At 62.3% G+C, this 11926-nt stretch overlaps 1 protein-coding gene across 1 annotated transcript in view; it reads right to left on the bottom strand.

Annotated features, from left to right (window-relative positions):
* Positions 1 to 3754: 3754 nt before the first annotated feature.
* Muc5ac (mucin 5AC, oligomeric mucus/gel-forming) overlaps positions 3755 to 11926 on the bottom strand; it is a 23290-nt gene continuing 15118 nt past the window's right edge. The window contains exons 32-51 of the mRNA XM_023722903.1: positions 10491 to 10528; positions 9660 to 10274; positions 9297 to 9472; positions 8828 to 9002; positions 8468 to 8718; positions 8206 to 8389; positions 7901 to 8114; positions 7395 to 7573; positions 7012 to 7103; positions 6815 to 6938; positions 6697 to 6728; positions 6231 to 6402; positions 6012 to 6119; positions 5799 to 5836; positions 5478 to 5600; positions 5300 to 5404; positions 4983 to 5102; positions 4705 to 4774; positions 4518 to 4629; positions 3755 to 4233 (exon numbers count right to left, since the gene is read on the bottom strand). Coding sequence (XP_023578671.1) covers positions 4008 to 4233; positions 4518 to 4629; positions 4705 to 4774; positions 4983 to 5102; positions 5300 to 5404; positions 5478 to 5600; positions 5799 to 5836; positions 6012 to 6119; positions 6231 to 6402; positions 6697 to 6728; positions 6815 to 6938; positions 7012 to 7103; positions 7395 to 7573; positions 7901 to 8114; positions 8206 to 8389; positions 8468 to 8718; positions 8828 to 9002; positions 9297 to 9472; positions 9660 to 10274; positions 10491 to 10528 — 3154 coding nt within the window. The 3' untranslated portion in view covers positions 3755 to 4007. The remainder of the gene's footprint in view (positions 4234 to 4517; positions 4630 to 4704; positions 4775 to 4982; positions 5103 to 5299; positions 5405 to 5477; positions 5601 to 5798; positions 5837 to 6011; positions 6120 to 6230; positions 6403 to 6696; positions 6729 to 6814; positions 6939 to 7011; positions 7104 to 7394; positions 7574 to 7900; positions 8115 to 8205; positions 8390 to 8467; positions 8719 to 8827; positions 9003 to 9296; positions 9473 to 9659; positions 10275 to 10490; positions 10529 to 11926) is intronic.

Here is an 11926-nt window from a genome sequence, read left to right as displayed (position 1 = left end):
CACAGTAGTCCTCTGAAATGTAAGCCTGGCCCAGAACGCACAGTAGTCCTCTGAAATGGGAAGAAGCTGGTCAAAAGGAAAGAGGAACTGGAGTGGGGGAGAGGAGAGAGGAAAGAAGAGAAAGGGGGAAATTACAGAAAGGATAGTGAAGGCAGTTACAGCAGTTTCTCTTAGCACATTGAGAAGAAGCGTTTCTGCTCATATCATCTGCAGAATCTTTCACACCCGTGTCTTATACTCTGAGCAACTATTTTGAAGATAACAATAGGCAGTATTAACATTGTTATTCTCCTATTATTTTGTTTTGAGAGTTTGTTTTACATATTTCCATAAAATTACAGAAAAAGGTCCCTGAAAGTTCGATGCTGGCTGGGATTTAAAGAGCTGACCAGTGGGAGATAAGGCAGAGGCCACCCAATGCCCTCAGCATGGACGTGGAGGGGAGTTCAGGGGAAGAAGAGAAGGGCTCCAGGAGGGGAGGGCGCTGGCTCTGGCAGCTGAGGCTCAGGGCCGTGACAGGCCCTTGGGCAGTACCAGAGTCCCCGCATTTTGGGCACCTGGGGCCTCCTTCCCTCTCCTCCCCACCAGCACCCCCAGATAGGCCTGGCCTGGTGAGCTCCACAGGATGCAGCCAGTCTGCACAGAGCTGTCACATTTGCTCAGGATTAGTCAGCCCTTGGGAGAGCAAACAGCAAGCGTGCAGGGTCCTGGCCTGGACAGAGGCGCTGAGCGTCTGCAGGCAAACAGGCCCTCCCTTCCCTCCAGGAACCCTGTGTTGACTCAGCACCACAGGATTTGCAGAGGGCCCTGAGGCAGCAAAGGCCACCCGCCCTGGTGGCCCGGTGCTGACAGGTCCCTGGCACCAAGACTGCGGGCATCCATGCCCAAGTCCTGCTGGCCCATCCATGCTGAGCCCACTCTACTGGCCTCAGGGTCAGAGAGAACCCAGCCTGGCAGGGGATACACCCCAGTCCTCTCCAAGCCTGGGAAGGGCCTTCCCTCCTGGGAGCACTCCAGAGAGAGTGCCCACCCTGGTCTCTGTGCCCGGGGTCTCCTGCCTCTGCCAGTCACCAAACATCAGGATGGGGCCGAGCTCGAGAGGGAATGTGGAGTGAGTGGAAGGCTGGCCAGATGGGCCAAGGGCTTCTGGGACCCACTGTGGGGACCCCGTCCCACCTGGCCAGGGCTGCTCAAGCACTTGTGCCCAGGGAGGGGCACAGGAAAGACAGCGCTCATCAGGGAACAGCTCGGCCAGGGCTGGAGGCGGGCAGGGTGGTGCCAGCAGGTGAACCAAGTTCCTCATGACAGCAGAAGGTGAGTGTGAACATGGGCTCTATGGCTCCTGTCCTGGGTCTGCAACCCCCCAGGCTTCTCCCTGGCCCATCCTCTGGACACCCAGTCCAGGTACTTGCAAATGGCCACCACAGGCCACGCCACAGCGGTGGCTGGGACCCTCGTCACCCCAGGGATTGCTTGTATGCTGTCTTCTAAAAGGAGCCCATGCAGTGACCTCTTCTATAGCCTCGGCCTTATTCTCTATCTCTTCACATTTGTCCCCAAGGGCTTCTCCCCTCCCTGGGCTAGTGAAACAGACCCCCACATGCTTCCTGGGGGGCCTCCCCAGCTTCCCTCCTGACCTCCAACCCTAAGGCAAGTCTGCTGTCCTAGATCCCCTCCCAGAGTGACCCCAGGGCCCATGTGCCTGGCTTGAGCCTCCAGTCAAGCAGCCCCCATGGGTCAGAGGGGTGAAGTCTGTGAGCTCCACTGTGGGGTGCAGAATGAGAGATCTAGGCAGGGGCTACCCTGAGCTGTGCACATGCCCCTTTCGTCTTGTTCTGGCAGTCCTGGGTCTTTGCCCCATGGCTGGTGGGGGCCTCCCAACACTGAGGAGGTCACACCTTGGGTACGAGGCTCCCCAGCTCAGGCTCTTCCTGCCGCCTCAGGGACAGGTGACAGGTCGTTCCACCCCCTGAGTCCTGAGTCTAACTCTCTCCAGAGTCTAACTTGCGCAATCTATGGGGCTGTGGCCAGGGCCAGGGCTCAAGCCGAAGGGCGGCCGTTCCCACCTGGGACGTGCGGTGGGGTTACTTCCTGCCATGCCAGGTTCCAGGCAGGGAGGGACACAGTGACGGGAGCAAGCATCCAGGGGGTAGAGGATTAGTCACCTGCAAGTCCACCCCGGAAAAAGAGGTGGCTTGTAGGGACACCTGATCCGCTCTGGGGGCAGTTCTGGTCAGAGCCTCGGCAAGCTAAGTACAGCAGGGTCAGCCAGCACCCTGAGCAGAACCTCAGGCCTGGCCACCCAGGCACAGCTGGGAGCCAGTGCCCGTCAGCAGGGGCTGGGTCCCAGCAGAGACCAGTCACCTAGTCAGAGCCCACACCCAGGACTTGCCAGGCTGCCCCTGATGCAAGCAGCACCGTGAGGCATGGAGTCAGGGACTTGTGTGGCCTAGGCACCCAGAGGGCTGGACGCAGCTGTGCCTGTGACCTCCAGGGCCTTCCAGTGGGGCTCTAGCACACAGTGCCTCCAAAGCCTTCCCAGCCCAAGCTGCGTTTCTTGGAGGAAGGAGGGTCCCATTTGGCTGTGCCGAGCCCTGGGGACAGGAGGGTAAGCAGAGGGTTCAGGGTGGTGCAGTCAGGTGGGACTTCACTTGTGGAAGCCCTGGGATGCAGAGATGCCCAGAGCTGGGCTGGGGACATCGCCACCCAGAGGGGGGCACAAGCCCAATGTCTACCCCTTGCCGGGCCTGTTTCCCCTGACATAGGACATGTCCCCTTATTCTGTGTCCTCGGTAGCCTGCCTCTTCCAGTCTGCCTGCCACCCTGGCCGCTCCACAGGGAGGGAGGTGCCCTCCTCCTGCCTAGCCTCCCCTCTGTCCCAAGCCCCAGGCCCAGCCTGGGCATCTCCTCATCCCGGGCCCACTCCTGGGCCACAGGCCTCCCAGCTCTGCTATGTGGCCAGGCTGAACCACGGCCAGGTGTCTCAGGGAGCTGGGGCATCTGGGGTTCCAGGAAGAGGAGCCCAGCACCAAGGCAAGCGGGGTGATGTGACCACAGGAGAAGCAGGCACCGCCTGGCCCAGGGCCCTGGCCGCCCTGCAGGGCCTGTGGGTTTCGGGGGTGGAGGTAACACATCACACACTCTACTCAGCCACGTGAGGAGCCCAGAGATTCCTGCAGGGTGGACAGGGCTGTGACAAGCCAGTGTGCTGGGTGCCCCGAGGGGCCACCTACTCCCTCTCAGTCCTCCCTTCCTCACTCATTCACCCACTCAGTCGCTCATCTCATTGATTCATCTCAGTTATTCTCAGCCCCACTCACTCACTGAGCCACTGTTCATTCGCTTATTTTGTCGTACATTCATTCATCCACTCATTCAGTGCTTAGTTACTTGGTCATTCATATTCTCTCTCTCTCTCTCTCTCTCTCTCTCTCTCTCTCTCTCTCTCTCTCTCTCTCTCTCTCTGTCTCCTGACCCAGTGCCACTACCACTCTGGGTAGCAGCCAAATCTTCAGTGCCTATGCCCTATGGTACACACCTGAGGTCCTACCTGTCCCCCCAGCACATAACCCTGTCCAGCCATGGATGCAGCAGGACTCGCCGGTGGCCCTCCCTGGCTGCTTCTGCCCCACAGTGCACGTGGGCTTGAACACTGGCCGGACCACCCCACGTGGACGCACACATAGGTTCAAACAGAGTCCACAAGGTACAATGCTACAAGTGTGTTTATGAAAAAGATTGTACGTGTCCCAAGGAGGGGCTTAGCGTATAAGGCAGGGCCATGCCTGTCACCTGAGACCCCAGTGTGGTGTGGAATCCTGCACCTCCTGCACCTGCCAAGGGCTGGGGCTGAGCTGTCAATCTCCTGAACTCCCAAACCAGTGCTGAGAGCATGTCCACCCACGCTCTCGCAGGGAGGCCATGGCCAGCTGGAGTGGGCGGGCAGTGAGGCCAGGTCTCAGGAACAAGGATCAGAGGACCTGAGGGTGTCTCCAGGTGCCTCAGGGTCACTGCAGAGGCCTGGGCCCCTGCTCCCGGCTCTCCCGGGACTCTGCCTCCTGTGACCCGGGCATTTGGCACTTCAGGTCCTGGCATCCACACTCTTCCACCTGGGTGTAGCTGAAGGCCTGGTTGGAGCCATCCGCGCAGTGCAGTGTCACGATCCTGGGCGAGGTCCGGAGCTCCTGGCAGCAGTGGCACTTGTGCTCCATGGCGCTGGCCTCCAGGGAGTACCTGTGGGCACATCTTTCAGTCCCACCACCCAGCCTGCTGCCCAGTCAGCTGCCCCAGGTGCATGGCCACCAGCTCTTCCACTGTGCTGCCCACAGAGCCACAGCAGGTGTCACTGAAGGGAGCTGTAGTCTTGTTCTGAGTCCACACAGGCTGGTCCCCCGAGCACTGCACGGTGGCCTCTGGAGCTCAGGGCTCTACCCACCCTCCATGCAGCCATCTGCCCTCAAGGCCTGACCACACCCCACTACCAGCACACAGGGACTCCTGGGATGGGAGGGGCTTACCTGGAGGTGCTGTCCCCACAGACGCCCTCACAGTAGGTGAGGTTCACGGGCACAGCAGAGCTGCAGTTCTGGTGCCAGATCACCTGCTCACGGTGGCGCAGGGTGCAGGGCCCTGGAGGAGCACAGGGGTGGGTTGCCTGGGCCGCAAGGGTAGTGCCGCCTCCGCCCCCACAGCCGCCTCACTTACACTTTTGGACAGGCACTGGTGTGGGTGGACAGAGTAGACAGCAGCCATCCGGGCTCAGCTGGGCCTGTGCCTGTGCCCAAGGCAGGCTGGTCAGGGCCGAAGGCCATCTCAAGGGGCAGGCAGGAGCCAGGCTCCAAGTGGGGAGGCGATCCCATGGGAGGATGCCAGGGCAACAGTCCCGTGGGAGGGCAAGTCGTGCATCGGCCGCGCCTGCCAGGAGGTGCCGGGGCAGGTGGCCCCCCAAGAGGGGCCAGGAGGGGCCCTAGCAGGCCACTCACCCTGGTGCAGTCGAGAGCGGGACACTCTTTCTTCACCACTGTCACCTCCAGCCGGTCTTCATAGTGCTCACACACATAGTTCACGCAGGGAGCCCCAGGGTCAGACCAGGACTCTCCAGGCTGGAAGGAAGCAGGCCACAGTGGGCCTTCCTGGCCCTGCAGCGTCCGTCTGTCCCCGCCTGCCTATCTCGTTTCCCACACAGGACCCGGCATCCCAGAGCTCGGGTGGCGGCTCTGCCCCCAGCCTGCCTGGACCCTAGTAGCACTCCTTAGGCCTCTCCCCACCTGTGACCGCCTCGCACAGTGGCAGGACTCACAAGGAGGAGGTGGACTGGGTGGCCAGTGGCATTCGCGGAGACGATGCAGGTCTTCTGCACACACTGGCCGCAGCACTGCCCCTCCTGCAGCTGGTACTCGAAGCCCTGCTCGGGGTGGGGGGCACCGACATGAGCTCAGGTGGACGCCGGGGCCGGGCGTGGGTGGGCCAGCACTCACCATGGGGCAGTGGGTGTTGCAGATCTGGGTCTCACAGCTGACCATGAAGCCGTCTGAGTTGGGGCCACTGGGTACCTCACAGCGGCAGGTCTCACACAGGCTGGAGAAGACCACGGCACCAGGCTGGAGTGGGCAGGGCGGGCTGAGTGTGCTGGACTGGGGAATGAGGAGAGACCGCCCTGCCCCCTGCCAGGTGCTGGGGCCAGAGGACCCTAGGCCCAGCCACACCAAGCTGGGCTGTCTACCACACTGCTCCAGGAGGGATCAGTGCTGCCCAGGGGCTCCGGGGCCCATGACCCCAGGGCCGTGGGGCTGGCTCACCTGGTAGAGGGTCCCATTGATGCTGCAATTGGTCCAGCCTGCAGAAGAGACAAGGCCACACCATCCCTGCACCACCACCCAGACCCCTGGCTCAGGCGTGTCTCACCCACCTGTCCCACCCTCCACGTGCTCAGCAGCGTCATCCTGGCTCAGGATCCGGCCCAGGGTGGTGGTGAGTGGGACTGCAGCCAGCACAGCTAGCCAGGATGGGACACTCACGGCAGCTCTGGCTTGGGCAGCAGGCCCCTTCCTCATGGGTGAGGCTCAGGTGGGAGCCCTCGGGGCAGTCCTGGGGCTCGGGGCAGTAGCTGGAGTTGCAGACTGTGAAGGGGGGACATGGTCAGGGGCCAGGCCACCCACATGCGCTGTCCCCAAGGTCACCAGGAGCAGGAAGCAGCGGCCATCCCCCCACACAAAGTGCCCCAGCCTCACCACAGGTGTACTGGGGACAGCACTGGCCCTCCCTGGGGGTCATGGCCACTGACATGAAACCAGGCATGCGGCAGGCAGGGGGCAGGGGGCAGGCCTTCTGGTGGCAGGTCAGGGACTTCGTGTCGGGGTCACAGACACACTCCTGGCAGTCCTTGCTGATGATCTGGCCTGGCTGTGGGGAAGACACAAGCGTCTTTGGGGTGGCTCTCAGGTGGGCAGCCGTACCAGGCTGACATGCAGAGGCACAGGGCTTGGAGCCCAGCTCAAGTCCAGGCAGGCGGGCTCACAAGCACAGAAGACTCCACGGCTGGTGGCAGACTTCACCCCAAGGCAGGCAGGGAGAGCGCTGGGCACCCTGTTCTGCCCCCTGGGCCCACAGGCAGCCAAGTCCCCATGGCAGCCCCGCTCCCGCCTTTCCAGGGCCCTGGGCCACAGGAGCCCAAAGGTGGCTGCCATCCACACGCACCTGAATCGGCTCCCCGTGGTGCCCGGGACAGCCTGCAGGGAGAGATCAGGGTCACAGGTCAGGGACACAGGGCCGGTGTGGGGAGGAGCCCACCCTCCTGTTCACTGTCCCGACGTACTGGAGCAGTTGTCGGGCACGCAGACAGGGGCATCGGTGCTGAACAGCTTCAGGGTGTCTGGGCAGAAGCAGCCTTCCGTGATGCGGCCGGCCTTGGGGAGGGCCCTGCAGGGAGGCAGGGTTGGCTGGGTTCCCTGTATACCCAGGGTGGGGTCCCAGCAGCCCCCGGCTCCTGGTGGCGGGTAGGGTGGGCAGTACGTACGGGTTGCTGGCATTGTCACTCTGGTAGCAGTAGGGCGGGTCTGACGGGCCACAGGGCTTGTATACCTTGTCCTCCGGGCAGGGGAAGGCTGCAGGTGGGGACCCCAAAGGATCAGCTCAAGCCAGGCCTCTGACTTCCCAGGCCCTCTCTACCTGCTGAGGCCTGACACCCTTGCAGGGGCTTCTGGGGGCTGCTCATAGCCATTCATGGGGCCCCATGACCCAGGACCACCTGCACCCAACTCCCCAGGGTCACAGAGACCCCAATTTGAGTGCCCTCTTTTCTGCTGGGAGCCCACTGGCCTCTGCCCTGGACCAGCCTCTGCTTCCCCTCTGTCCTCTCGTAAGCCCACCCAGATTGTCTCCCACTGAGCACTCACGGCAGGAGTTGTTGGTCCAGCTCCTCCAGTCCACGCACACACCCTGAGCAGCGCACAACGAGGCGTAGAGCTCTAGGCTAGAGCACACCACCTCCAGCTCCGTCTTGTGGCAGTAGTCAAAGACACAGCCCTCGAAGAATGGCGTCGGATCGATCACAGAGTAGCAGGCCTCAAAGGCCCTGTGGAGAGCAGGGATGGCACAGTAGACGCAGCCCTGCCCAGCCTTCCTGGCTCACCCCGTGGTAGGGGCTTCCAGACCCAGGACAACGCAGGGCCAGCAGCGCTGTGCACTCAGAGGCTGGCTGCTCTCTGCAGAGCGCCATCACCCCCAGACAACCTCCTGCTGGCGAAGCCAGGTGTGGCCCCTGTGCCAGGGTAGAGTCCCTGCCATTGCCAGTGGGTGGGCTGCAGAGGCCTCCAGGACCGGGCAGCGGGCTGTGTCAGACCCCTCTTGCGCCTCTGGGCTCCCAAGCCTACAGGGTCTCCCTCCATCACCAGAGACTCACTTGCTCAGGATGAGCTGGCAGATGGGAGGAGCTGGGCATGTGGGCGCTGCAGAGGTGGGCACTGACTGGCCAGGGGTGGGTGTCGGGAGTGGTCCACCACAGAAGGGCTGATCGGGGGTGTCCACCCTCCAGTGTGTGGACATCTCCGAGCAGGAGGTGGCCAGCGCACCCCCAGGCATCCGGCACTCGTCTTTCTTGTTGTTGGTGCAGGTGCCTGGGGGCAAGGGCAGGAGGGCCAGCTGGGTGGGGCTGCACAGCTGCACCCCTTCCCAGCACCCGCAGAGCCCGCAGCGCCCGCAGCTCACCACACTGGCCCTCCGTGTTGTTGGCGAACGTGCTGAAGGGCACCTCCACTGAGAAGATGAGGCCCGAGAACATGACCTGCACACCCAGCTCACGGATGGTCACGTACATCTTGATGCCCACGCGGGACACAGCGATGCCGTTCTTCTGAAAGCCGGGGCTGACCACCTCGCCGTTGAACAGGATCTGCCAGAGGCAGGGCTGGGTGAGCACAGCCACCACGGACGGCCCCCACGGCCCGCCCCATTGATGCCACAGCCGCACCTGGTTGGTCATGGCCCCCCTGACTGGCCTGCGGGTCAGCACCACACGGTCCTCATGGTACTCGACGATGATGGACTGGGGACAGGACACCGTGTCCTCCACATCACAAAAGTCGTTGTCAACCAGCACACGGAAGTGGCCGAACACAGGCACAATCTGCTGTACCAGCACGTAGGTGCAGTTGTCCAGGAAGGTGTAGTAGGTGCCATCAAATGTGATATAATGCGGGTCACCCCAGCCGCTGCACACACCTACAGGCCGAGACGTCCGTGAGGCAGGGACATGGGCTCTCTGCCTCCCTGCCCGCATGACACACAGCCCAGCCTGCCTAGGTGCCCCTCCCCCCGCACCCAGGCTTACACTGGCACTGGTAGTGCTGGCAGCAGCCATCCGCATCGGCCACCTTCAGGGCAGGGTAGCCATTGGCGCAGAACGGTGGTGTCAGCTCTGGGCACGGGCGCGGGCTCAGGGAGATGACATTGTCACCCTCACAGGTGGCTTGTGAGCAGTTGTGCATTGCCCAGGTCTCGCCTTTCTGTAGAGGCCAAGGCAGTATTGGTCTGAACCACCCTCAGCCCTGGGTCCCCAGAGAGAGAGGCCATGCCCTGCAGACCCCACCACGCTGGTGCCCACCCACCCAGCAGGCAGAAGCACTGCCCCTCATCCTGACCAACCTGTTGTGCCACCTGCCTGCACCCCATCATCCCTCCTGCTGGTAGACTTGGGAGATGGGCCACAGACCACCTCAGACCACGTCCCAGCTGGGCCCCTCAGCGGTGCACTGTGGTCTGTCTGTGGCCCAGAAGCCCTGAGGGGCAGGAGGGGTTACCTTTCTCTGGGGGACCACATGTAGGCAGTGTGACCTAGAGCTGTGTGTGGACGTAGGCAGAGCCGTTGCAGGTGCTGGGCAGGTGGGGTCCACACCCCTGACCACGTGGCAGTCCCAGCTGCACAGGGCATAGTAACAGTGGCCATCGAGGTCTGTCTGGTGGTATATGACTGACCCTGTGAGACAGACACAGTGTGGTGAATGAGACTCACAGAGAAGAGATGCCACCTTGTAGCCCTGCACAGTCGTGCCAGAGGTACTAGCACTCAAATGAGGCTGACGGCCATGCAAGGCAAAGAGAACAGCCTACTCAGGCCCACCACGTCCAGCCTTTCCTCTCAGGCAGCACAGGAACTTGCTTACCTGCAGGATACAGCTGGCCAACCACATGACAGAAACAGGAGGTGGGAGGAGTCACAGCGGGCATCGTGGAGGACGGAGCTGAAGATGGGGTCTCGGTGGTGGAGGGGCAGCCGTCGGGCACATGGCAGCACAGCACACGCGCCTCGTAGTCCAGGCACTGCCCTGCGGGTCCCTGCTGGTCACGGTTGTGGCACACCAGGCCTGTGTCCCGGTCACACTGCACCACCTGGCCCAGGGCAGCAATGGGGACCTCAGGGTAGCTCTGGGCACGGCACTGTAGCCTCGTGATCTCCTCAGGCCGGCGGCAGATGTTGTGTCCCTTCTGGAGGATGTGGTCGTAGGTCTCCAGGTCTCCACCATGCGACCCTGGCTCAGGTGAGTCCACATCAAACCAGAGGGTCCAAGAGCACTGGGCCCGGCAGTCTGTGGTCTCATGTGGTGAAGTTAGGGTGGGTCCAGGGACAGAGGTGGTACTGGCATGGGGAGTTGGGGTGGAGGTGGTGCTAATGTGGGGTGTTGCAGTAGAGGTGGAGGTAGCATTGGGGGTTGAGGTGGAGGTGGAGATGACGTTGGTGTAAGGTATTGGGGTAGAGGTGGTATGGCTGTGAGGTGTTGCTGTGGAGATGGAGGTGGGGTGGGGAGTTGAGGTGGATGGGGAGTTGGTGCTGGTGTGGAGAGTTGGGGTGTAGGTAGAGGTGGTGTGAGGTGTTGGGGTGGAGGTGGTGCTGGTGTGGGGAGTTGGAGTGGATGGGGAGGTGGTGCTGGTGTGGAGAGTTGGGGTGGAGATGGAGGTGGTGGTGGTGTGGGTAGTTGGGGTGGAGGTGGAGGTGGAGGTGGTGGTGGGGTGGGGAGTTGGGGTAGAGGTGGAGGTGGTGCTGGTATGAGGTGATGGGGTGGAAGTGGAGGTGGTGCTGGTATGAGGTGTTGGGGTGGAGGTGGAGGTGGTGCTGCTGAGGGGAGTTTGGGTGGAGTTGGAGGTGATGCTGGTGTGGAGAGTTGAGGTGGAGGTGGAGATGGTGCTAGTGTGGGGAGTTGGGGTGGAGGTAGAGGCGGTGCTGGTGTGAGGTGTTGGGGTGGAGGTGGAGGTGGTGCTAGTGTGGGGAGTTGGGGTGGATGGGGAGTTGGTGCTGATGTGGGGAGTTGAGGTGGATGTGGAGATGGAGGTGGGGTGGGGAGTAGGAGTGGAGATGGAGGTGGTAGTGGTGTGGGGCGTTGGGGTGGATGGGGAATTGGTGCTGGTGTGGGGTGTTGGGGTGGAGGTGGTACTGGTATGAGGTGTTGGGGTGGAGGTGGAGGTGGTGTTGGTGTGGGGAGTTGGGGTGGAGGTGGAGGTGGAGGTGGTGCTCCTGTGGGGAATGGAAGTGGAGGTGGAGGTGGTGCTGGTTTCAGGAGTTGGGGTGGAGGTAGAGGTGGTGCTGATGTGAGGTGTTGGGGTGGATGGGGAGTTGGTGGTGGTGTGGGGAGTTGGGGTGGATGGGGAGTTGGTGCTGGTGTGGGGAGTTGAGGTGGAGGTGGAGATGGAAGTGGGGTGGGGAGTGGGCATGGAGGTGGAGCTGGTGGTGGTGTGGGGAGTTGGGGTGGAGGTGGAGGTGGTGTGAGGTGTTGGGGTGGAGGTGGAGGTGGTGCTGCTGAGGGGAGTGGAGGTGGAAGTGGAGGTGGTGTGAGGTGTTGGGGTGGAGGTGGTGCTGCTGAGGGGAGTTGAGGTGGAAGTGGTACTGGTGTGAGATGTTGGGGTGGAGGTGGACGTGGTGCTAGTGTGGGGTGTTCGGGTGGAGGTGGTGCTGTTGTGAGGTGTTGGGGTGGAGGTGGAGGTGGTGCTGGTGTGAGGTGTTGGGGTGGAGGTGGTGCTGGTGTGAGGTGTTAGGGTAGAGGTGGAGGTGGTATTGGTGTGGGGAGTTGGGGTGGAGGTGGAGGTGGAGGTGGTGCTCCTGTGGGGAGTGGAGGTGGAGGTGGAGGTGGTGCTGGTTTCAGGAGTTGGGGTGGAGGTAGAGGCAGTGCTGGTGTGAGGTGTTGGGGTGGATGGGGAGTTGGTGCTGGTGTGGGGAGTTGGGGTGGATGAGGAGCTGGTGCTGGTGTGGAGAGTTGAGGTGGAGGTGGAGATATAGGTGGGGTGGGGAGTGGGAGTGGAGGTGGAGCTGGTGGTGGTGTGGGGAGTTGGGGTGGAGGTGGAGGTGGTGTGAGGTGTTGGGGTGGAGGTGGTGCTGCTGAGGGGAGTTGAGGTGGAAGTGGAGGTGGTGTGAGGTGTTGGAGTGGAGGTGGTGCTGCTG

Source organism: Octodon degus, unplaced genomic scaffold (assembly GCF_000260255.1).
Source record: "Octodon degus isolate 3935 unplaced genomic scaffold, OctDeg1.0 scaffold00093, whole genome shotgun sequence".
In the NCBI taxonomy this organism is placed as follows: Eukaryota; Metazoa; Chordata; class Mammalia; order Rodentia; family Octodontidae; genus Octodon; species Octodon degus.
Note: the sequence above shows the minus strand (reverse complement) of the source record. Positions and strands in the feature narration are given on the sequence as shown.